This window comes from Tamandua tetradactyla, chromosome 9 (genome assembly GCF_023851605.1).
Source record: "Tamandua tetradactyla isolate mTamTet1 chromosome 9, mTamTet1.pri, whole genome shotgun sequence".
NCBI classification, from domain to species: domain Eukaryota; kingdom Metazoa; phylum Chordata; class Mammalia; order Pilosa; family Myrmecophagidae; genus Tamandua; species Tamandua tetradactyla.
The window spans coordinates 35,202,182-35,228,018 of NC_135335.1; the positions used below are offsets into that span (position 1 = coordinate 35,202,182).

At 48.8% G+C, this 25,837-nt stretch overlaps 1 protein-coding gene, 1 long non-coding RNA gene and 1 pseudogene across 2 annotated transcripts; 2 read left to right on the forward strand and 1 right to left on the reverse strand.

Annotated features, from left to right (window-relative positions):
* The first annotated feature begins 1,169 nt into the window (after positions 1–1,169).
* Positions 1,170–25,837, forward strand: LOC143646045 (uncharacterized). The gene is made up of 3 exons (XR_013157239.1): positions 1,170–1,250; positions 7,462–7,525; positions 25,506–25,837. It is a non-coding gene; the product is annotated as an uncharacterized LOC143646045 (long non-coding RNA).
* Positions 3,784–5,381, reverse strand: TRH (thyrotropin releasing hormone). Its single transcript, XM_077115092.1, has 2 exons — positions 5,162–5,381; positions 3,784–4,452 (listed from the first exon to the last, which is right to left on the reverse strand). The coding sequence occupies exons 1-2, from the start codon at positions 5,379–5,381 to the stop codon at positions 3,938–3,940; spliced, it is 735 nt and encodes a 244-aa protein (XP_076971207.1). The 3' UTR covers positions 3,784–3,937.
* LOC143646044 (archaemetzincin-2 pseudogene) lies at positions 8,563–9,518 on the forward strand (annotated as a pseudogene).

Sequence of the window (25,837 nt, forward strand, 5' to 3'; positions counted from 1 at the left end):
CTTTTATAAAGGGGAATTTAATAAATTGCAAGTTTACAGTTGTAAGGCTCAGAAAATGTTCCAATTAAAACAAGTCTATAGAAATGTCCAATCTAAGGCATCCAGGGAAAGATACCTTGGTTCAAGAAGGCCGATGAAGGTCAGGGTTTCTCTCTCAAGTGGAAAGGCACATGGTGAACACGGTCAGGGTTCCCTTCTCATCTGGAAAGGCATGTGGCAAACAGGGTCATCTGCTAGCTTTCTCTCCTGGCTTCCTATTTCATGAAGCTCCCCAGGAGGCATTTTCCTTCTTCATCTCCAAAGATTGATGGCTGGTGGACTCTCTGCTTCTCATGGCTATGTCATTCTCTGCTCTCTCAGAATCTCCTTTTCTCCAAAATGTTTCCTCTTTAAAAGGATTCCAGTAAACTAATCAAGATCCACCCAAATGGGTGGAGACACGTCTCCACCTAACCCAGATTAACAACCACTCTTGATTGAGTCACATCTCCAGGGAGATGATCTAATTACAGTTTCAAACATATAGTACTGAATAGGGATTAGAAGAAATGGCTGCCTTTACAAAATGGGATTAGGATTAAAACATGGCTTTTCTAGGGCACATACAACACAGTTGGGGAGCTGGGAGGAGAGGGCTTAAGAGCAGGGAGCCCTAAGAAGTCAGGCCCAGAAACTAAAATAGAAGGAACCCAAAGCTTCCAACGTCCATTCAACAAATATTTATTGAGCATTTGCTTATTGCCAGCCTCTGATCAAGGTAACAATGAGGAAGGCAGACAGAGGTGAGAAGACCTCACGGGAGAGAATGGGAAGGACTTCAGTGGAGAGAGAACAAGAAAGCATCTGTGCCAGTCACAACTGTCTATGTTTGGCTGTGATAGCAAACCCTGAAATCTCTGGCTTACCACAAAACAAGTTTATTCCTTGCTTGTGCAAAGTTTGCGGTGGATTAGCATGGTATCATCTTCATCTGGTGACGCCAGGACCCAGAATCCCTCTACCACACTTCTCTGCCATCTCAGGACATGACCTTCCAAGCCTCTATGGCAGGAAAAAGGTGAAGGAAGACCTTAGACGTCTGACGGCTTTAGCCGGAAGTGTCGTGCTTCTGCTCACAGTCCATTGGCTGGGACTCCTCATGTGATTCCAACCTAACTGCAAGGGAGGATGGGAAATGTAGGGAAGCATGGACGGCTGCTCAGCCCCAGCCTCCCAGGCTGAGCGAAAGGCAAGCCCAGCAGAGAGAGGAGGTGGGTATTTGGGGAGCATCAAGTAGACTGTCGTGAAGATAAAGCCCTAATGCGGCACATAGTAGTAGGAAGTAAAGCTCTAGTGACTGTTTATTTGTTAGTGGTTGGAGTTTGAAGGAAGAAGGGAATGAGTGGATCACCGAGGTCCCACTTTAAGTCCCTCCTGGTCCTAGAGCACTAAGGCCGCGAATGTCATTTACCAAGTGTGTCCTTCATGCCAGATGCTGTGCTAGGTGCTCTTATCATGCTCGGTACATTAATCAACCTTGAGGGATGTGTGGGAAGGAATTATTTTGTCCATATTACAGATGAGAAGACTGAGGCTCCTAGGTTAGTCATTTGTCCAGGGCTGAAGCCAATGTCCAGGCCCTTTCCATCACAAAGCACTGCTAGCGGGGGAAAAGGAGAAAACATACATGGATGGGGCTGGGGGTTCCCTCTTCAAATGATCCCATATCTCAGGAGGAAGCGACACCCCTCACATCAATGGAGTGGGGAAGCAGGAGAGGGTGGAGAGTGCCCTCGGGCTTCACATCTCCACACTTAGTTTCCTCAGCTACAATGGCAGATGACAGCCCTGCCTCCTGAGGCGTCTGTGGGGATTCTATGAAAGAGTGTCTGCAAGCATTTAGCAGAGACCGAGTTCTGTAAGGGGTTGATGTTTCTGTTAGTGTGGCCACCTTCCGAGAGGTTCTGTGAGCAGAGGGAAACTTGCTAGGGCCCCACTTGCCTGTCGTGGTGACAGTAGGGTGTTCAGGAGCTTTCAACAGAGGGCACCCTGATGGTATGGAAAGAAACCAGACAAGGTTGGATGGCCATTTTGTACAACTCAGGGTATGACCCTGGTCTGAAAATGAAGATGTTGAATTCTCATCTGTAAAATGCTGGCAATTTCATAGGGTTCTTGGGAGTGCTAATGGAGATGACAGGTGTGAATATATCTTATAAACCCCACATCTTCCTCTCTTCTTATCCCTGCCCTGCTCCCTTCCCTACCTAAGAGCTGTGAACATGCCAAGGAGAGAAACTGGGTCTTACTCTTCCAGCCCTCCTCCCCTGCCCCCATCTGAAAAAGTGACCAAAAACTATTTGTAGAAAAGCCGAAAGAGCCATCCATCCACCAAACAGACGTGGTCTAATTCAGGCCCCATGGCTGGAGAGGATTTTGTCATTTCGTTCAAGTCAGTGAATTTGGCAGTGAGCTGGCCAAATTCAGCCCCCAGACGAGTTGCTTAACATTTCTATGTCTTGTTGTTTGCACTGGTAAAATGGGTATAATCGTATAATATCTAGTAGGGTTGTTGTGAGGATTAAATCAATTAATATACCTAATGTGGTTAGGATGATGCCTGACATAATAAGTGGTGTAAGTATGTGCTTTATGATTGTTTAACTCATACAATGTTTCTTAAACTTTTTAGATTTCAGTGTCTTTATATGACCTCTCAAATTTTTCCCAGTCCTCACCATGCCCTCTTGTCCTGCAACCAGCCTACCTCCTCGCCTGGCCCCAGCAGGCCAATGGTTTGAGTCCCCTGATTACAGCCTGGTCCTTTTCCCTCTTCAGACCCCTCAGATGTCAAAGGTAGACTGTCAGTTCCTACCACAAAACCATAAGGATTATAGACCTCAGCCAGACTAGCCTTATCCATCCTTCAAATCAGGCAAACTCCAGGCAGAGCAGTAAGCTGACCTGGCTCCACCTTGGGCCGGCTGTGTGCCTTGGAACAAGCTCTTTCTCTTCTCTAGGACTGTTTCCCCTGGGATTCAAAGGGCTTAAGATTCCCTGCCCACCTCCCAAGTGTATTCTAAGATGAGGACAGTGAAGAGGACGTCTCATCCCCCATAGTCCCTGATTCCCTCAACAGAACTAGTGGACTCTGGTTTTACCCCCTTTTAAATACCCTCTTGATGCTGAAGAGAGAGATTCCACACCAGCTAAGAGAGAACTGCAACCACAGGGCTCCGAGATTATGCAGGTCCATGTTTTATTATCATCGGGATGATTTATCATCAAGGGGAAGGTGATTATCACCAAGGGGAAGGTGCCGAGAGGGTTATATACAAGCCACCACTTGCAGGACGAGGTTACAATACTCCCGTTCTCACACATTCATTCCCACAGCCACTACACGGTACAGCGTCACCGGGTATCTATACCTACGTAGGTTTCCCCCAACCAGACACAGCTGTGAGTTCACCCACAAAAGGATGCCCAGGGAGGGAAGAGATCCTGGGTCCTGGGGGCGAGCCTAACACATGGCAAATCCAGTCAGATGAGGCAGGGGTGGAAGTGGTTTGGGGCATCACAGCTTCAAGCCCACTCCAGCCCTCCTGGCCACTCACCCCAGAAGCACCCTGCCCAACTCTGGAAATCCCTTAGAAGACACAAAAGGGCCATCTTAGCCAGAGCTAAGGAAGGGGATAGACCGGGGTGGGGGGTGGGGGTGGGGGTATGTCTGGGCTCTGCCCCCTTGATAGCTGTGCAAAGTGGGGTGAATATGGAATTCTAACTCCTGGATTGGCTTTCTCGTGTCCCTGAAGGAAGGGGAAAAGACCAGGGGCCTGGACATGTGTGGATACAAGGGGGTCTGGGGAGGCAGGGAAGATGGGGATTGTCAAAGGCTCGGGCCCAAAGGGCTCAGGACATTCTCAGACCCCAGGCTCAACTTTACAGGAAACTGGGCTCACTTCTCCAAGGGCTCCCCAGCCCGGGCTGCCCGCCGCCCAGGGTGCTGCCGCTTCTCCTCAGCTCTGTGGCTCAGGTCATCTAGGAGCCCGAGCAGGAAGCCCGCTTGGCCACAGGCTCCCTGGGGCCCACACAGGCCTCTCAGGGTCCTCTTGCCTGGATGCTGGCGTTTCTCAGGCACCCCCTCTCCTTCATCGTCGTCGTCCTCCTCCTCCTCCTCTTCCCAGCTCCTCTGGGCCTTGGGATCTACCCGTCGTCTGCCTGGGTGCTGCCTCTTGGTGACAGTGTACCCCAGCCAAGGGGACCGCCGGCCAGGGTGCTGCCGCTTGTGCTGGGTTACAGCAAGTGACCATGAAGCCTCATCCTCCCGACGGCCAGGGTGCTGCCGTTTGTGGGGTCCCACAGCTCCCCCTTCTTCTTCCTCCTCCTCTTCAGCTTCCTCTTCTGCCTCCTCTTCCCTTTTGCCTGGGTGCTGACGCTTGTACAGCCAATCAGGTTGAAGGGTCTGGAGTTCTGAGGAAGGAAAAAGCCCAGTAAGGAACCCCTTGGCCCCCACAATGGGGGGAGGGGCCCCCATGAGTGCCCATCCCAGCCTTCCTCCCAGCAGAGGCATGTTCCCTGCAGCACCCACCCCAGTTATGGCCCTGCCCCTGCCTCTCAGGCCTCACAGATACACAAACTCACATAGATGGTCAAAGGCGTGGCCTCCTGGCTCCAATCCTAGCTCTGCTGCTCCCTAACTGTGTGACTTTAAGCAACTCACTTAACCTCTCTGAGCCTCCATTTTCTTCGAGGTTGTTAAGAAAATCAAATAGTGGGCTGAGGTGTCTGAAGTGTTCAGAACATTGCCTGGCATCTAAGAAGTGCCTTGGAAGTAGTAATTAAAACTGTCACACGCAAAGAGCCTCTCTCACACATGCAGCCTTCTTCATGGAGGTCTGTTCTCTGCCAAACATTCTCTGGGCTGAGAAAGGAGAGGGATGGAAGCCTGTCCCAGGTACGGTTCAACTCAGGACCTTGCGGAGGGGGTGGCCAACAGGCGATTTTAAAAGGCAGGAGAAAGTCTGGACGACCTCAGGCAAGAAGCTCCCCTCACTCTGTGTCCAGGTCTGCCCCCGTCCCCACCCGCTGCCTCTCAACCCCTCTAAAACTGGATACCCCAGGGGTCTTGCCTTGTCCCCCACAGCTCCCGGCCAGCCCTTCCCCCCCTCCCCGCCCCCACCTGTGTCGCCCTCACTCTGATCCTCTCGCAGTCGCTGGAGATCTTCACGGAGGAGGAGGAGGCGCTCTGCCTGGCGCAGGAGGGCGTCCAGGCCCGGTCGCTCGACCGCTGTCGCCGCCGCCTCCTCCTGCTGTGGCACCTCGGGCTGGGCACAGCCGCGGGGGACATCAGTCAGGGTCAGAGTCAAAGCCAGGATGAGCAGCAACCAAGGGCCCGGCATCGCGGCGTCTGGGGTGGGGAGACAGAGTGACAGGCTGGGTCCCGGCCCTGGGGCCACACCTGTCCCTTCCAGGCGTTCTTTGACAGCAGCGGTGTCTGGGATCCAGGACGCTGGGGGAACCCCGCCCCCCAATGTGAGGCTGAGTTGGGGAGGTCAGCATGTGCTGGGACACCCCAAGTGTGTAACCACCAAGATTTCAGCACCCGGGCAGGTGGCTGGCATACTAGTGGCCCCATCTCCTGTAAAGACTGTCCCCAAAGCCCCCAAGACTGCATTCTAATTCCAACGAAGTCGCCAACATTCTAACTTCAGTGCTAAGATTTTCTTTGTAGGGCTTAAGATTCAGGTTCTAGCTGGGTTCCAGTAGCCATAGTTTCTTGAAGATGATTGTATAATGATATGGCTTTCGCAATGTGACTGTGTGATTGTGAAAACCCTGTGTCTGACATTCCTTTTATCTACCTTATGGACAGATGAGTAAAACATATGGATGAAAAATAAATAAAAAGGGGAACAAATGTTAAAATAAATTTAGTAAATTGAAATGCTAGTGATCAATGAAAGGGAAAGGTAAGGGGTATGGTATGTATGATTTTTTTTCTGTTTTCTTTTTCTTCTTCTGAATTGATGCAAATATTCTAAGAAATGATCATGATGATGAGTCTACATCTTTGTGATGGGAAAAAAAAAAGATTCAGGTTCAAATTCTGTTTGTAATACTAAGCTACTATTTCTAATGCCAAGATTCTCTGACGAACGCCAGCAATTTCATTCCTAACGCTGAAAGATCCTAATTCCAGCGCTGAGTCTTCCTTGCAGAGCTAAGATCCCCATTCTAACGCTGAGATTCGAATTCGATTTCTCACATCAGGATTCGGATCCCAACTCCCAGGCTCTGCCGCGGACGCCTTGGAACACCCTGGCGTGAACCTCGCACCGGGATGTGATGCTGAACCTTCACTCCCCAGGCCGGGGTGCGAGCACACCGGGGCGAGGGCCGAGCCGGCCGGCCCGTGCCTCCCGTCGGGTCTCCGGGGCCGCGCTGGGGTGGGGATGGGTGGGGAGAGACCCCGGGCAGGGGTGCGCGCCGCGTCCGCATCTGTGCAGGGACCCCGCTCTCCCCGGGACCCTCGGGGAATGAGAAGCGGCGGCGTCTCCCGGCGCGCCCCTGGAGCGGGCACCGCGCCCCCCATCCGGGCCGGGGGACGAGCGGGAAGGCGGCGGAGAGGGGGTCGGAGGCGGTTACCTGCCCGGCGCGGGCTCCGCGGGACCAGTCTGGAATCCCGGGGCTCCCGATCCGGAGTTTCCCAGTCGGCGGTCCTTCGGGTCCGCGGGTCCGGGGGCGCTGGCGGGACCCGGGGCGCGGGTTGGCAGCTGGTCTGCGGGGCGGCCGCTTATAGAGGAGCGCGGGAGGCGTCAGCGCGGGGGAGGGCAGCGGGGAGGGTCCCGGCCGCCGGGAAGCGGCTGCTGACGGCACCGACCCCGCCGGGACCCAGCCCGCCTGCTCCGCGGGAAATCTGGGGCGGGGGCGGCGGGGGACGAAGGGGCGAGCGAGGAGGCGTGGGCTTCAGGGTGGGGAGCCGGCGCGGGGTCGTTTCTGCGCCCAGTTCCGGAGGAGATGCGCTGTCAAAGAGCGTTGGGCGCAGAGGAGACAGGGCGAGAGAGACTGATAGCATCACGCGATTGAAAAGAGATGCATTGTCAAAAGTCGGAGGTAGAGTTGGAAAGAGTGAGAGAGACAACGGAAAGAGAAAGAGAGAGACATGGAAAAAAAGATACACACCAAAAGGGATAGAAAACAAAAAGTGTCCTTTGATTTCCTTTTCTCCCCTGAGTACCCCCGTCCCTCTCTCTTAAAGCCCCTCTGCTCCCTGTTTCGAATGTCCCACGGATATGTAGAGTCTTTATGAGCCCTGAGCTGCAGAAGGACCAAAAGCAGTCCCACCCAGCTTGCCTTTGAATTTTTTTTTTAAGTTACAGTTTTAATTTTGAGTTAATTGTAGATTCGCGTACTGCTGTAAGAAAAACAACGACGACGACAATTTAAAAAAAAAATGAGATCCTGTTATTCTTCTTCCAGGTGCCCCTGCCCACGGGAACATCTTGAAAAAAATCGTGTAATATCACAGCCAGGATATACATAGGTAAAATCCACGGATCTCATTCAGATCGCCCCCAGTGTAACTTGTACTTATTTTGTAACGTGTGTATGTGATTGTGTAGTTAGTTCTATACAATTTTATCATATGTGTGGGTTTGTGTCCCACCACAGGGTGGTTTTGAAATTACAGAAACCGGTAACTTTTATATACTCAATCCCTTCCTTTATATTCTGCTTTTCCTGTCAACATACTGAAACTGCTCTCTGGTCCAAAATCATGCAAATCATCCCAGGAATTCTGGGGAAAGGAGTTCATTTAATGTTTGCTCTTTCTTCATAGACACTGGGGAGATATCTATAATACAGACTCCTCCTTACCTATTCCATTGGAGGCTTTTGACCCAATTGAGCAACAACTTCGTTGGTGCCTAATCTGCTGAGAAATTTCCCATTCTCATTTCAGCCACTGATTCGTTCTTTCATTCAGCAAGTATTTCTTGTGCATGTACCAGGTACTAAGTGTAGTTTCTAGACACTAGTGACATAGCAGGTCCACAGAAAGACTGGTCATTGGGCTTACTCATCTCGTAGAAGATTTAATTATTTCAAATAGAGATGAATGAGATGGAAGAATAATACACACTGGGGGCGGGGGGGGGGTGTGTGATAGTGGAATAGGCTAATGCAGAGAGGCAGTCATTTGAGTGGGAGATGGGATTGTCAAAAAGTGGTGGGCTGGCTACCAGGAGGCAGGCCAGAGGACACCCGGGAGGCTGGAGGAGGCCTGCTGACCTTCCAAGGTTGTAGGTGCCCCGCATTCGAGAGAGGCCAGTCCTTATACAGTTAAAGTTCAACTGAGGAGGGGGGCTCTTCCTTAATGCCTCGTGATGGAACAGCTATTCAACTCATTCAGAGGAAAGGATGAAAGCTCTGCAAGGGAATATGAAGTGAATAGAAGAGACCTGTCATTAGACAAATAAAATGGCCCATCTGAACAAACTCAAAGAAACAGCTCTCATCCCGAAAACTCCAGTGCTTGTGATGTGTCTGAGAACTTAGAAGCTGGGGGAGTAGTGTTTGATGAATGAAGCCTTCCAGCCAGACCAGATCTCTTTGGAACCATTGCTTCGCATTTGCAATCAGTTTGGATCACCTCCCATTGTGAGGCCCTCCAAGACTTTGAATATTTTTCAATGATCCTAACAGAAAGACAGGGTCTCCAGAGATATGTAGTATTTGTATACAGGCTGTTGGCTCTCTAAGGAACATTAGAATTATCAGTGAAGAATACATTAGATGGCACAAAGGCTATGTAGCAGTTTTCTGTGGCTTGATGGTAAAACTCCTAGAAACTCCCGTTTCTGAAATGAAGTATTCCTTTAGAGTCAACAGTGGTATAGAAAACCTGTACATTCATGCAGGGGACATCCTGAAATTCTTAAAAAAATAAGAATCTTGGAAATGCCTTCTGTGTGGGGTTGATTGATCTTTACCCAAAAGACTCCTGGAGTTTTGCCTTTGGACAAATCCCTTTCACAGATGATGTGGAATATTCAGCTTTGCCAAGTATGGCAGTGATTTTTATAGCTCATGCTGTGAAGGCCAAGTGGAAAAGTTCCAGAAAACATCTTCAAATGACTATTCAGTCTTTGATAAGTGTTATGTTTCTGAGATCACTAACATTTTGCCGCTTCAATCCTATAAGACTTTAACCCAGGAGACTGGACACATGTGGACTACGAGGGTGCCAGCAGCCCTCCTGCCTCATGCAAAGCTCCAACCACCTGGGAGAAACTGACTAGAGCCCTCTAAACCTTTGACCTATCTGTTTGCTCAAGTTGCAGTGTGTTATTGGCTGCGGCATTGCAGAAAGATACAAAGCGCTGGTGAGGTGGATTGAAGATAAATTTGCTGTTTTATCTGGAGTAATGCCAAAACCCAGCAGTAAGGATCATTTGCATTTGCCAAAAATCACAGAAGGCTTTAAGGAATGGAAAGTGTGGACAATAAAAGGCCTTGCTGTTCTCCAAAAATAAGGACCTTCAAATAGGAATAATTAAAATAAAATGCTTGCACATTAAATAAGACTAAAAGTGGTGAGCCATGCAATAATGGGTGGGAAGAATATTCCAGGAGGAGATTAGCATGTGCGAAGGTGGGGTAAAAACGAGCTTGCGAGACTTGAGCAAGGAGAAGGTGGTCAGTGTGCCTGGGGCACAAAAAGGGATGACAAGGGAGGGGAAGGTACAGGATGAAGAAAGGGCGGGCAGGGGCCGGGTCTTTGGGGCTTTGTTGGGGGCAGAGAGTAAGGAACTTGGATTTTATTCTCAAGGCAATAGGAAAGTGGAGGGTTTAAAGCAGGAGAGAGATCCAGTTGCTTGTTGAATTATGAATATATGGGGGGTGGAGAGGGAGGAAATCAGGGAAGGCAGGGAGGAGTTTCCATGGCTCCTTTGTGAAACTCTCCTGCCTCAGTTTCCACTTTGTTCTGTTTGCCCTCTCCTCTTGGGCTCTTGTTCTGCATTGCCTGCCCCTTATGACTGTGCTCCACAGGGCTCAGACAAGTGTCTGCTCCCACCGCCTGCACCTTCTCCAGGCCTTTTCATCCGCTTCACTCCTGATGCCCCACAAATCACCTTTTCTGTGTACTACTACACGGTCATCCGAAAGATAGAGCCCTCTAACCCTGAAATGACCTCCCCCTTGTCGGCTGCAAATGAGAGACAACTCAACCCAAACTGGCTTAAGCAAACTAAAGGGGAGAAGAATTGGTCCATATAACCAAAAAAATTAAAGCTTTGGGGCTAGCTCCAGCTGGCATGTCACACTCAAGAGCGCCATGTTCTAGACAGTGGGCTTAGGGTCCAGGCCAGGTTTCCAGACTCACAGTCTAAGCTGACAAGTAGAAGCTGGAAGCCCCATAACCCTGATCCATGCCCACTCACCCCCTATCTCGAGGTCTTACACCCATGCTGAGCAGCCAATTGTAGGTCTGTGTGGTCCAGATTGTTTCTAGGGAGCAATTTTCTGCCCAGCCGGAGCATGCTGAGTGGAGCTCGTGCTTAGGGAGGGTTCCAGGGATCTGCAGGGATACTGTGGAGCTGGATACACCTTGCAGATTTCCGGGGAGCATTGTCTGATGCACTTAGCTGACAGGGAGTATATGCACACATGGGCGGGTTTATGCGCAATGTCATTGTATCTGCATGTATAGCGTGTGCATATGTGTGCACCCTGTGTGTATGTGCAGTCACGTATAGGTGGGGAATCCATGTCTGTATTGTGTGCACATGTGCAAGCACATGGGCACCCTGTGTATGTATGTGTGCACGTGCGCAGATGTGAGTGCACACATGTGGGTCTGTGTCTGTATGGCGTGCATATATGCATGCATGTCTGCACATATGTGTACATATATGTGTACATATACAGCGTACATGTGTGGTGTATGTATCTGTGACTTAGTCTGAGGTAGGGGCTAGTGACCAGTGGCCAGTTGGTCACTGGAGTCTCCATCAGGCGAGGGAATGTGGCTCTAGATCGAATGTTCTATCCATGAATAGGACTTCTTCACTGCTCCCTGCAGAACTTTCCTGTTTGCTATTCCATTCCCTGTTCCCTGATGACAAACCTGATAACTTAGCAGATGTTGATATTTCAGAGGGAACATTCTGAGAAGAGGGTCTGTGTTAATCTCCTGTAGGGCTTAGCACAAAGAGGAGAGGGGGATCTAGGGAAGGGCCAACAAACCCCCCGAGTGCCCTGAGCACATTTTCTCTCTCAATCCCCAAAGCCCTATCAGATTGGAATTATTCCACCTCCTTGGGGAAACCAAGGCTCTGAGAAGTAAAGTGGCTACTCAAAGACACACAGCCAAGGAGTAGAGGAACCCAGATTTGAACTCAGGTCTCGATTATTCAAAAGCTGTTCCTGGAAGGGGAGAATATGCCCAAATGAAAATTAGCTAATATGTTAGGAGGGTGGTGAATATGCGGAGTCTCTTCTTCCTTTTGCAAAAATTCTCTTTGATGGTTTGGTTACATCTTCTTCTCACTAAATTAAGGAATTATTCTTTTCAATGAAAAGTAGTTTGAAAGAAGAAATACCTGAAGCCATCCTTCAGCTCAGAATCCAATCTCTCAAAGCGTCAGGATGGAGGAGTGAGGCTCTGACTTCTGAACTGCGTGTTGGGTCATCTGTAGGGGATGCATGCTGATTCCAAGGAGGGTGGAAGCGCTGTGGGTGCGCCGGCCCCCCGGCGCAGGGGAGTGGAGGATGAGACATGGCGGAAGCCACCAATCATCCATCAGGCCCGCCAGCAATAACAAGAGTCCCCCCACACACACATCGTCACTTCTCTTATTAGGGGAGAAAAATGAAAACCAACTCCAAATCACCTCAGCCATTAGGCATATTTATCTTGCTGTCAGCCCCAAGCAGGCTCCATCTCAATGTTCCAAGCTAATTAGAGCTCAGCCTCTGACTACATAGAGTCTGTACCCTGATTAGACCTGCCACTAATGCCGGGCAGTGAGTCAGGGTGGCGAAAGGTGGAAGAGGAAGGGTCTGGCTGGTGCTGACTTTAGATAGGTCCAGCGAGGTGCCTGCTGAGGAACCCGGGACTCCAAATCTTCCCCTCCACTGCCCCGGGAAGACCCACGTGTGGTCTGGACCAGACGCTGTGGCAGTTTGGCCGCCTGTGTCTATCCTTTGGCTTCTAGTAGAAGGATCCCTCTTTCCTTCGACAATTGTCTTTCCCCATCAAGCCACACGTGATGGGAGACCAGTCAGGCTGCCCCACTTCCCAGCACCAAGGGGTCAGCATTTGGTCTGAGCCTGGGCTATCGAGCTCACTCTCCAGGGACTTAACCTTTTTTTTTTACTTTTTATTGCAGTAACTGACATAGAGCATAAAATTTCCCATTTGAAGCACATTCAAGTGTACAATTCAGTAGTATTAATTACAGTCACAATATTGTGCTACCATCACTAGCATCTATCACACTTCATTTTCACCTCCTCAAACAGAAACTACTCACCCATTAAAGCTACATTTCTCTCTTCCCACCCTCCCTCCCCCCTGACCCTGGTAACATATAAACTACCATTTATCTCTAAGGCATTTAGTTCTTCTAGATATTTCATATAAGAGTGATCATACAGACACAGCATTTGGTGACCTCAATCAGAAAGAAGAGATCTTACAAACTGAGAAAATCACATTTTTGGTGACATTTGTTGATGGCAACAATCCTTTCCAAGCAGTTCAAGAAAATCATCCACAAACATCTGAAACTCTACAGCTACAAATTCATATTTAAGAAGAGGAAGTATATTACAAGTGCAGCATGCATGGACCTTGATGAATTGAACTTCACTGTAAAGTTTTTGAGTAAAAACTGTTCAAGACCATATGTATACATGAGTGTGTGACACCTGGAACTCAGAGTAGGAGTTCTGCATCTTTGAAAGTCAGCATTGCCACATACAACAGTTTTGAAGAATTAAAAAAAAGAGATCAGCATCCAACTAGAGATAAGAACAAAGTCAATTTGATAGGGACTGAGGTACCTTAGCTGCTTCTTGGTTACTGCCTGCATGGAATAAGTTTTCCAGCCTTTCATCTACTTGTATCCTTGAGTCTAAGTCACTCTCAACTCATGTGCACAAGGCAAGGATCATCCTTGGACCTCACTTCCCACAGTGCTACAGAGGCTTATACCATTGGAAGTCATGTCTCATGGATAGGGAACAGTACCAAAACAGGGCCAAGGTCTCATGCAGGGGGTGCAGAAGAATTCCAAAGGGACTTGGAGAGAGGACCAGGAAAACAACTTCCCAAGATGGCATATTCCAAGCTTTCACAGATGGCACAATTTGGCAACAACAAAGGCAAGATATTTCAGCACTCAGTCTGCTCTGTTTCTATGGTGGTTGGAAATAATGGCATTTCAGGAACCTGCCTGGATAGGACCAAAAGGAGACCTAGAAATCCAATTTTGCAGATCAACTCCTGGGCCAGGCTCTCCTGCATCCACCTGTATTCTTGGCAGAGGGATAACTTCCCCCAAATCTTTGTCTGCAGTAGCCCACTAGGCAGGAACTAGGCTTATCAGAAGCTTTTGGTCTTGGGACCCCAAGTCCCATGGTGTCTCATGGGCACCATGAGACATGGTCAATTGAGTCACTCATGGCAGTTTCTCTTTGTGTAAACAATGGTACTCCAGGCACCATGGGTTCCTGTGTGGAATGGGGCAAGGCTGTGGGATCAAGATGTCCAATTTTGTTGAGCAACAAATGTATCAGAACTATGCCATGTCACTCTGTTCCCAATGTGGCAAGGGACTTCACAAATTCCATTCTACAGCATTCTGACATAGAAGAACTGGGCTGACTGGAAACTACTAGACTCAAGGGTGGGGAGTAAGTGCAAATAGGCACAGTCAAGTGAGTTCTCACTATAGTTTCTCCATCACAATTTCTCTTTTGCTTCCTCCAGCATGGTACTCCACTGATCTTTTGAGCCCAGAATAGAAGTTTTGGACAGTAAAAAAAAAAAAAAGAAAAAAAAAAGTAATCATACAATATTTGTCATTTTGTGCCTGGCTTATTTTGCTCAGCATGATGTCTTCAAGGTTCATCCATGTTGTTGCATGCCTCAGAACATCTTCATTCCTTTTTTATGGCTGAATAATATTCCATCTAATGTATACATATTTTGTGTATCCATTTGCCCATTGATGGACACTTGGTTTGTGTTTTAGTTTGTTAACACTGCCAGAAATGCAATATACCAGAAATGGGTTGGCTTTTATAAAGGGAATTCAAGAAGTTACAAATTTATAGCTCTAAGGCCATAAAAATGTCCAAACTAAGGCATACAGAAAAAGATACCATGACTCAAGAAAGGCCGACCTGGGAAGACACATGGCTGGTGTCTGCTGGTCCTTTGGTTTTTCATTTCAAACAACTTCCACAAGGGCGTTTTCTTTCTGCATCTCCAAACGGCTCTGTCTGTGTTAGCTCTGAAACTTTTTCCTAAATGGTTCCCTCTTAAAAGGCTCCAGTAAGGGGCGGGCCGCGGTGGCTCAGCGGGCAAGAGTGCTTGCCTGCCATGCCGGAGGACCTCGGTTCGATTCCCGGCCCCAGCCCATGTAAAAAAAACAAACAAACAAACAAAATACAATAAAAACAAGAAAATGTTTAAAGATGTTTCCCTTTCTTCCTCCCTTCCATCCTTCCTTCCTTCTCTCTGTCTTTCCTTCCCTTCCTCCCTCTCTCTTTAAAAAAAAAAAAAAAAAAAAAAAGGCTCCAGTAAGTGACCACCTTAAATGGGTAGAGATACATCTCCATGGAAACCACTTAATTAAAAGTTCGCACCCCTTGTGGAGTCACATCTCCATGGAAACATGTAATAAAAAAGATACCACCCAACAATATTGAATCGGGATTAAAGAACATGGCTTTTTAAGGATACACATCAGTTTCAGACAGTCTCAGCTTGCTTCTACTTTTGGCTATTGTGAATAATGCCACTATGAATACTGGCATACAAATATCTGTTCAAAATCCCTGCTTTCAATTCTTCAGGGTATATATCTAGAAGGGGAATTGCCAGGTCATATGGTAATTTTATTTTCAATTTTCTGAGAAACCACTAAACTGATTTCCACAGTGGTGACGCCCTTCCATAATGCCAAATGTCATGTATAAGGGTCCCTCTTTCTCTGCGTCTTTGCTAGCATTTATTATTTTCTTTTTTTTAATTATGCCATCCTGGTTGGTGTTGAAGTAGTATCTCACTGTGGTTTTGGTTTGCATTTCCCTGACGACCCATGATGTTGAGTGTCTTCTCATGTGCTTGGAACTTAGGCTCTAAGACTCTTGAGTGGTGTCGCGGCATCAGGACAAGATGGTTTAGGAGTCATGGCTGCCTGGACCCTTGCCAGGCCCCCATTTTGGCCTCAGACCTGAACTTTAGGTCTTTCCCCTGTGAAGTAAGCTAATGTGGCTGGAGTTGAGTTCTGTTGTTTGCAGTCCTGACTGATGGGGCCTCTTTCCCTGTATTGGGCCTCACAAAAGGCCAAATCCTGGCTGTGGTCCAGGCAATTATGGCAGAGAAAGAGAGACAGAGGTAGGGAAGGTGTCAGAGGAGGGATGCTGACTGCTGGAAAGGGCAAGGGGATAAAACTGGATCAGTGAGTATCAGGGACAAGAAAATACTTCTATTTTGGAATCTAGCATGTACCAGGAAATTTTCTTTAAGAGATCACAAATAATTCTCCCAAGAAACTTAAAAGAAAAGTCTTCCTATTCCCTTTTGTGGGGGTGGCTGTTATTTTTGCCTGCCCGGGCTTGGTTCCCCTTTGTTCTCATACCGGGGCCCCAGAGCTCAGGTCTACAAGGGAGAATCACCCTCCCTCGCCTCCCCTCACCCCTGTTGCTCTGGGTGGGCTGGTACCGCCTTGGGACCCATGTGACCTTGACTTGGCCAATCAGAGCATGAATTCCCGTGCCCCCGCCCCCTGGCCACCCCTATTGGTTCCAGGGCAGATGCATGGCCATGCCAGGCCAATGAGATCTTGCTGGAACTCTGTAGAAAGGAGGCCTGTTTTTCTACTGGGGTGGTAGGTTGTAAACCCGGAACTGCAGGGAACCATCTTTACCACCTCATGGGAAGACTCTGCTTGTGAATAATGCCACCACAAAGGTCTGTCAATCAGGAAGTGGAAAGTAACTGGTTTCCCATGACATTGTTTGAACACATCACAGGACTCTTCTGCTATGGAAGCTCATAAATTCCCTTTTTGTTTAAGGCTGTCTTTGCTACCCTTTTTGTTACTGGCAGCCAAAGGGCTAACAGGTGAAAATCAAAGAAGCAAACGGACCCAGGTCCAGGTAGCTCATCCCATGCCGGGTAGTGATGAAAGGCCAAGGTTGTACCAAAGCGAAGTCGGTACAACCTCGACTCTGCCTCAAACTCTGAAGGCCTGTGTCCAAATTCCAGTGCTGCCATCAATTCTCTGGGGCCTTACTCAACATCTCTGGGGCTCAGTTTCTTCAGGGGTGTAAAATGAGGATAATAAATAATACTTAAATACCGATAATAAAAATACTTCAGCCAACACTAGTTGGTCACAAACACTAGTTGTTTGTCTTTAAGCAACGTGCTTTCTATGCATTTTTACATTTTTATCATTGTAAAAATTGAATGATGCATTACAGTTATTCCCACTTTACAAATGAAATAACTGAGGATCAGAGAGGTAGGAAACTTGTCGAAGATCACCCAGTGGAAGACCAAGACTTTGACTCTTAACCACCATATTAGACAACCTCTCAGATGCTGAAAATGTAGTTGGTCAAGAGGGAGCAAGGTACAGGGGGCTTTGTCCTGCCTGCTGGCTCACCAACCTTCAGTACCTCTTCAACTTTTCTGCTCGGTACAGAGAAAACTCCAAATTCCACCTGAGAAGAGTCCCCATTGAGGAAGTAACCCAAAACCTCATGAATTTCTAGGCAGACAAATCAAGGTCAAAGTCATCTGTAAAACCAAGGTCACATGACTCAGTCTGGCTAAGTGGACAGTATCTGACCTGGACCTCTGAATGATGGGTCCTTTCCCCTGGCCTCATCCACGTGTGGTCAAAAGGTGACCAGAAAGCATTTCAGAAGAATACTGTAGGTGGTAAATGAATGAATGAGTGGGTGAGTCTATGAATGAGTGAGTCAGAGAGTGAGTGAGGCAGGAGTGAACTGGTCCCCTGTCCTAGGGAGTTCACAGGGCATCTCAGGGATTAGACAAAAACAATAGAAACAAATAGAGAACAATTATGTGCCAAGACACATGGCACTGATGATGAGTCATGTGGGAGGATGACATTTCTATCAACTAGAGATGTCTAATCAAGCTTGGAGTATGAGATGCAGCTGAGTGGGGCCGCAAAGAGTAGGTAATATTAGAAAAGCTGGAGAAGAAGGGGAAGGCACTCAGGAGAGAGTGCCATGTGCAGGTGGAGGGATGGGGCTGGCCGAAGGCAGGAAGACTTATTTCCTCTCTGCAGACTCACTTAGCCATCATCATTTCTAATGCTTCCATCAGCACCTGGCCAGGAACTGCTTGTGGGCACAGATCTAGGGCACCGATACTGGGGTGGGGAGAAATCACAGGGAAAGGCTGCCCTTAACTCCAGCTAGGGCAGCCATCATGAGCATCCTGGGCTCAGCAGTGGCCACAGGCCGAGGCTACTTTAGGGCCCAGGGCTACTTTAGGGCCCAGCTGACTACAGCAAATGGATTTTCCTTTATTGGTTTTGAGGTCTGAGAGCAATTAAAGATGGTCATGGGTGATGCTCAGACAAACAAGAGGCTTTGGGGAGGGGGAGGCAGGGATAGAGCCACTGAAAAGACTCTAAAATTTCTCAGAGCTGGTTTCCATTCCGAGGTCTGTGGCCAAGCTGTTGTATGACTGTGGGCAAGCGACTTCCCTCTGAGCCTCAGGCTCTCATCTGAAAAATAGGAATAATAATAGGTACCTCGCAGACTATTGTGAGAAAATGTAGACTGTGCCTGCATCTTGCTTGATGGGAATCGAGTGGCTCCTTGGTAAATGACAGTTCTGACTTTTGCCTAATGGATACTTTTGTCATCAGAAACAAATAGAGACAATGCAAAAAAATAAAAATAAAAACAGCAAAGATGTATCCGCTTATGGGCTGCAGAGAAAGGCATATCGCTTGTGTATTGCTTGGCAGGGAATAGATGGCACCCTCAAGTAAAGATAGTTTGAGAACAATCTAAGAAAGACCATTTACGAGGGGGTGGGCAGAGTTCAGGAGCCCACAAGGAACAGTGCAGCACTCAGAGAAGGTCAGAGTGGGGACCTGCTACCACCCCCAGCCCAAAGGGGTGAAAGGAGGCAGCAGTTACCAGTACCCAGAGAAAGACTGTGCTGTTTGCAGAAGGGTTTGACAGGTGCTGTCACCTTTGGGTGAGGGACCCCACAAAGAGGGAGCCAGGGCTTCAATATACAAACTCTCTTCTCTGCCTCTGCTCTCCTTCTGGGGACATCCACTAGCCAACCCCAATAGAAAGGTACTGGCCAATGGGACTGTGATGGGTAGGTTCTAGTGTCAACTTGGCCAAGTGATGGTGCCCAGTTGTCTGGTCAGGCAATCACTGGCCTGACTGTTGCTGCAAGAATATTTCATGGCCGTTGATAAACCAGAAGCCTGGTGCATTAAATCATCCGTCAGTTGATTGCATCTGTGGCTGATTACGCCCGCAATCAACTCAGGCATGCCTCCCACAACGACATAATCCAATCAGTTCAAGGCTTTTAGGGAAGAAGAGAGACTTTTTCACTTATTCTTCAGCCAGCAAGCCTCTCCTATGGAGTTCGTCCAGACCCTTCATTGGAGCCGCCAGCTTCACAGCGTGCCCGGCGGATTTTGGACTCTTCTATTCCCACAGTTGCATGAAACACCTTTGTAAATCTCATATTTACAGGTCTCTCCTGTTGGTTCTGTTTCTCTAGAGAACCCTGAGTGACACAGGAACCATTGACAAAGTGAGCTTCCCAGACCATGGGGTAGGGCAGAGAAGCTTAGAGGGTGGATCTGGGGCATCAGACAGAGAGAGCCAGCCCAAGGGCTCCTGAGTGCCCAGTTGATAATTAACTTAAACACACACCCCACCCCCACCATAAACATGCTCCCCTCTTCCACAACCAATTATAGTTACAGCCACCGCCCCACACGGCAGTGAAGAGAAGAATGCAGTGATTACAGAGTTGTGATGAAGGATAAGCTCGGCCTGTGAGTGGGTACAGGATGGGGGGGGGGGGGCGCCCTGCTGCCTGGCGGCGACAGGTGTGGCCGGATGGCATGTGGCAGCTCCGAGATCGTGCTTCAGGCTGCGGGTGCCAGGTGATTGATGACCCCACTCGAGCCCAAGAGGTAGGGAAATTAAAAGAAATTAATAAAAGAAAGTTTAATAAATTCTGGCTGGAGTCATGCAGAGAGGTCAGCCCACCCCACCTCATTACTAAGAGTCATTTTTTAATTCCTCTCCAGAGAAGTCCCAAGTAGCTTCGCTGCAGCTGTCAAAGTGCCTTCTGCAAAGTCTTGACACTTTCATTTCTGGGCTGGGGATGGAGGGCTGAGTACTGAGCTGCCTTGGCCAGGTCACAACCTTCAGGCTGGTCTGTGACGGGACAGAGACCAGGGTCACCATCTCCCAGGATGGGATGGAGTGTCCAGGAAGGTGGGGTATGGGGACAGAAGACATCGCACTGACACTCAGCACACACAGATGTCCAAGCATGGGAACTAATATTGGACACACAGAAACACGAAGACAGACAGACGGGAATACACATCAGAGACACATGGACACACAGAGTCACAGATACCGGAAACACGGACACACACAAGGACACATCCAAGGACAACAAAAACATAGACACTTGTGGGAACTCAGACACATACAGGGCCATGCACAAGGACACACGGGAACGCTCAGTGTGGAGACACACGGGCACACAGTCACAGTACAGCGACAAAAACACTCAGGCACCTATGGGGACCCAAACACATAAAGGTACCTGCATGAAATACAAAGACATACATGGAGACCCACAGGAACACACAAAGAGACACACAACAACATACACAGGGACACACAGTGAACCCCAGTACATCTAAATACAGAGACACAGCCTCAAAGACCCCGGTGCAAAATACGTCACATATACACACCCCGCGGGAGGGGGTGCCAAGAGAAGGCTAAGAACCCCTTTGCTGAGATAAATCAGAGCTGTGTGGCCTCAGGCTAGTCTCTTAACCTCTCTGAGCTAAAGTGTCATCATGCAGGAGATGGGACTCATAACCCCTACCATGCGACCTGTTGTGAGGACTGAATGGGGCAATGACATCAAGTGCCAAGTCTACCAACCAGGATATCCAATGTTCACTGGTTCTCTAGAATCAAAAAGGGAAACGAAGTCTAACTTTTAAACAGAAGAATATCTAGTGGTCCAAGAGGGACCATCCCAGGACAGGCACTTGTTGAATCAGCCCATTAAGCAAGAGTCAATCCCACAGCAGGGCCCCACCTACCACTCACTCACCGAGCCCATCCCCCAGTGCTGGGTCTCCGACCCGAATTCAATGTCTTTTGTGGGCAAGCCCCTCCCCATCCCTTATCTCATCACCACAACTCCTCTCCCAGATATCTCTGCTTCAGTCCTACGGTTCCCCCACTTCCCCCTAGATGCGGGGTCAGTCGTTCCTGCCGCCAGGGCTTCATGCCATCCCTTCCATCAGGGCCACCTGTAGTCTCCCTCTGCCTGTCCAAATCGCATCCCTCCTTCCCAGCACGAGTCCTATTTCTCTAGGAGACCCTTCCTGACCCCAGTGACCTCTCTCTGTCCTGATGTAAAGAGAAACCCTCCTCCACCCCATTCAGCTCTTGGGGTTCACACCCAGCTCTTATAGTTCAGCTATTTTTTTTTTTTTTTGGTAAATCCTGTCCCTCACACCAGCCTCCAAGATCCCTTTGGAAGAAGGGAACTGGTCATTCCTCTGTGAGGTGCTGGAGAAGAGGGGTCATATTTCATGCACAGGAAGAGAGGGAGGGAAGAGAGAAGAAATAGGTCTATTTTCCCATCATCACAATAAGGTTAGCTTGAATTTAGAGGCTATTTTGATAATCCTCGAGCGAAGTGAGATTGGCCTGATTCTAGCTCAGTTGCACCCTGGGAGAGTGACTGTTTGCCCCTCAGTTTCTCCTCCGTTAAGCTAAGCTCACGTGTTAGCTTGTGTTTCCAGCAGGCAGAGATGAAGCTGTGCTTGGAAAGAGCCGGCGCATAATCACTGCTCAATAACGAGTCTCTATTATCCGGACAAGTGGTTTAGGCCAAGCGAGAGGCAGAAGGGGTGACTGACCAGAACCCCCCAAACCCGCCGAGGGGAAGATCTGGGTCTTCATTCAGACCCCGTCCCGTTAAAGCGGAGCCGAGCAAGCAGCAAGTTTAGCTCCGGGCAGGTGGGAGAGGGGGTGGAATGGAGGAAGAAGCAGATTTCTGGCTGTTTTATTCCTGTTCGGAATTAGGTCCCTGCTGAGCTGCCCTTGGAGAGGAAGGAGGCGGAAGTGGCAGGCACTTGTAATGAGCAAAGAGCTCAGCCAGGCCGAGCTGGCCATCGACCACCTGCCTTCCGGCGCTGCAAAGGAAGTGGAACCTGGAGAATATATGTCCCTAGGTGCTGCCTACAAGTGTCCAGGCACCAGGGGTGGGGAAGGGAGATGGCAGAGCTCTCCCCCACCCCGTCTTGTGCTCAGCTATGGGGGGGATGGTGGTGAGGGGTAGCACATGTGTAGCACCAAATGACAGGCCCATACAGCCACCATCTTCCCTCCCACAAAAGGGAACTCTTACCCTTATTTGGGGTGACGCGCAGGGAAGGAAAGTGACTTGCTCAAGGTCACACGGCTGGCATAAAGGGTGCGACTTCCTGTCCAAACAACCAAGCATGCAGAAATAATGCCTTTCTAGATTGGAACTTCATTTCAAGACCCCTTCCTGCCCGGTGGAGGAAACTTCATTTTGGTCATTTTAGAATTCCCCACTTGAGCATCTTCTCAACCTCCACGGCTCAATCTCAGAAGTCGCCATCTGTGCTGGTTTCCTATTGTTGGGTAACAAATGGCCCCCAAACTTAGTGGCTTAAAATAACAACAAGCATTTTATTATTATCCTGCTCAGTTCTGGGGGTTGACTGGGCTCAGCGAGGTGGTTTGGGATCTCGGGTGCTACCGCAATCAGACATAGGCTGAGGCTGGAGTTATCTCTGAGGCTTCCTCGGGGGCATGGCTGGCAGCTGCTGCTGGGGCTCTAAGCTGAAACACCTGCCTGAGGTCTTTCCAAATGATCTGGGCTTCCTCATGGCATGGCAGCTGGATTCCCAGAGAACCAAGCAGATGTTGTGTCACCTTTTACGACTCAGCCACAGAAGCATCCCTGGTGCCATGAGGTCACAAGCCAGATTCAGGGCAAGGAAACGTCCGTCCCTCCTCTCCATGAAAGGAGTGTTAACACTTCACTGTAAGGTGAGCGCCTGAGATGGGAGAGTTTGCGGCCATCCCGAAAATACAATCTGTCACATCATCTCTCCCCTGACCTAGCCTCATCCCTGCCTGCTCTGCCGTCCTTTGTCCACACAGGTCTGTCTCTGCCTGGTCCTTGCTGAAAGCTCCCCTTCCCTGGAATATTAGTCAGGATTCTCCAGAGAAACCAAACCAATAGGACATACATGTTTGTATGTGTGTGTGCAAATATGTGTGCGTATGTGTTTACAGATGTAGATGTATGGAAAAATATAAAGAAACTTATTTTAAAGAATTGGTTCATGCAGTTGAGGGAGCTGGCAAGTTTGAATTTTTTTGAACAGGTAAGCAGGCTGGAAATTACAGTAGGAGTGTTGTTAAAGTTTTGAGTCCTAATTTCTTCTTGGAACACTCAGTTCTTTGCTTTAAGGTTTCCAGCTGATTGGATCAGGCCCACCCATATTATTGAGCGCAATCTCCTTCACTTAAAAGTCAACTGATTTTAGATGCTGTTCTAGTTTGCTAGCTGCCGGAATACAATATACCAGAAACGGAATGGTTTTTAAAAGGGGGATTTAATAAGTTGCTAGTTTACAGTTCTAAGGCTGAGAAAATGTCCCAATTAAACAAGTCTATAGAAATGTCCAATCAAAGGCATCCAGGGAAAGACACCTTGATTCAAGAAGGTTGATGAAGTTCAGGGTTCCTCTCTCAAGTGAGAAGACACATGGCGAACACAGTCAGAGTTTCTCTCTTGGCTGGAAGGGTACATGGTGAACACAGCGTCATCTGCTAGCTTTCTCTCCTGGCTTCCTGTTTCATGAAGCTCCCCGGGAGGCGTTTTCCTTCTTCATCTCCAAAGGTCGCTGGCTGGTAGACTCTCTGTTTCATGGTGCTGCAGCAATCTCTGGTTGTCTCTGAATCTCTTTCATTCTCCAAAATGTTTCCTCTTTTATAGGACTGCAGAAATTTATCAAGATCTGCTGAAATGGGTGGAGACATGTCATCACCTAATCCAGTTTAACAACCACTCTTGATTAAATCACATCTCCAGGGAGGTATCTGATTACAATTTCAAACACAGTATTGAATAAGGATTATTCTGCCTTTATGAAATGGGATTTAGATTAAAACATGGTTTTTCTAGGGGACATACATCCTTTCAAACCTGCACAGATGCTAATCCCACCCACACAATACCTCCACAAGCAACGTCTAAGCCAGTGTTTGACTAAACAGTTGTACACCACAGCCTGGCCACAGAGGAGTAACCTGGTCTTCTCCAGCCATATCGATGCCTCTCTGGGACATGGGGATTATTTTACTACTTCTCACACCAAACTGGAGCACACGAGGGCCTCTTGAGGCATCTCAACATCACCACCACTTTCCCCCCACCCCGCTCCCTCACCACGCTGGGCAGAACAGAGAGTGGCGCCCTCAGCAGTGAGGGTCTAAATATGAAACAGAGGGTCGGAGGGCCCAGAATATAGTAAGTGCTCAGTAAATGTTAGCCACCGTCAATATGATTATTATAAGGTTATTGTATGCATGCAGAAGGCAGGGAGATGCCTTCTCCCAGAGGTGTGGGGATAGTCAGAGGAGGTGGCGTAGAGCTAAAACCATGGATTGGATTTTATCAGGTGGGGCAATAGGAGAAGGGACCAAAAGTGCAAAGGCACAGAGAGTGCTGGGAGTCTAGAAACCGGCACGTGAGGACCCAAGGGTGCAGGCTGGGGGTGTCGGGAAAAGGCTTCAAATGCCAAGGCCATTGGTGGGAGGAGGGAAGGTGGTCTAGAGGGGAGGATGGAGAAGGGGGGTTTTGTGCCGTTCCACTGCAAAGGCGCAATTCCCCAATTCCCACCTCCGCCAGCCAGGCCTGGGTGGGGAGGGGGATTCTTAGCTCTAGGACGTTGGTGAAATGAAACAGATGGGTGTCCTGCTAAGCTACCTTCTAGCCTCACAGCCCCTTCCCTTCTGGGGGCAGGGTGGGGCGGGGGGGGGTGGTGGAGCGGACCATGCAGGGTGTTCTCACAGCCTTCGCAGGATGACAGACTCAATTAGAGGCTTTGTCAGGAGGTAGTGAGGTGTGTAATAATTCTCCTTGTATCATTAGGACTGCTGTGTTTAATTTAGATAACATTAAAGCCTGGCAAAGGAGAGAACTGCAGCCTTGGGGCTGGAGGAGAGAGAGTGTCTATTGGTCGTTTCTGACAGAGCCCCATATCCCAGGCTCGTGGCACCTTCTCTCCACCACCACCTCCTACCCCACCCTCCTCCCCATTTCCCTGAAGCTGTCTGCAGATGGGGTTCTCAAACTCCCTGAAATTCTGATTCAGTAGGTCTCAGGGTGGGGCTGCAGGTGATTCTGCTGCAGGTGGTTCAGGGACTTAGTCATAGAAGGGCAGCTGATGAGGTAGGTTAGGGGTAGGTCAGGAAAAACCTTGAATGTCCGAAAAAGAAATTCAGATAACTCCAGTCTGCTTGTGAAGGCTTTATACTTGTTGGATGTGGGGGCAAGATGATCTGAAAGGAGGAATTTAGGACTAAAGCTGACCAGCCCCAGAATTTGCCTTGGCCAAACTCACTCGTTCTTCTAACAGATATTCATCAGCACCTGTTCAGTACTGAGGCTCCTGAGATGGAAAATCTACCACAGTCTCGGCTAGTCTGGTGGGGGAGGCACACAGGAACGATGGCCTGGAATAACTATATAACCTATAACCCAAACTGTAACAGGCAACAGATCACAGGGCTGTCATAGTCTATGGGAAGGAAGGATTAACTATGTTTCTCAGAGGTAGGGGCTTTGGGGCTGAACTTTGAGGGATGAATAGGAGTTCACCAGGGGAGGAAGGCAAGAGTATAAGAATGGAGAGGATGGAAGTAGTTCTGATTTTTTTTTTCTTTTCCCACAGGGTCTAGTTTATCCCATTCTTTCAACTTCCCCATATCCCTGCCTCCTGGAGCCCCACTGTGGCCTGGTGACCCTGGTTTCTCTCGACTCCCTGAACTCATACCATCCTCATGTTACCCCTGCCACATCCCAAGGCCTGCAGCACTGAATCGTCCAGCAGAGTGGGAACACCAGGTGACAGCCTCCCTCATTGTCACACAGTTAAAGGTTTCTGCTACTGCGGAGCCCTTTAAAGGGGCTTCTTTTCTTCCTTGAGTTTTATTTATTATTATTATTATTTCATTTCTCAATCTCTTATTCTCACATTTTAATTAATGTTCCACTTGACTAATA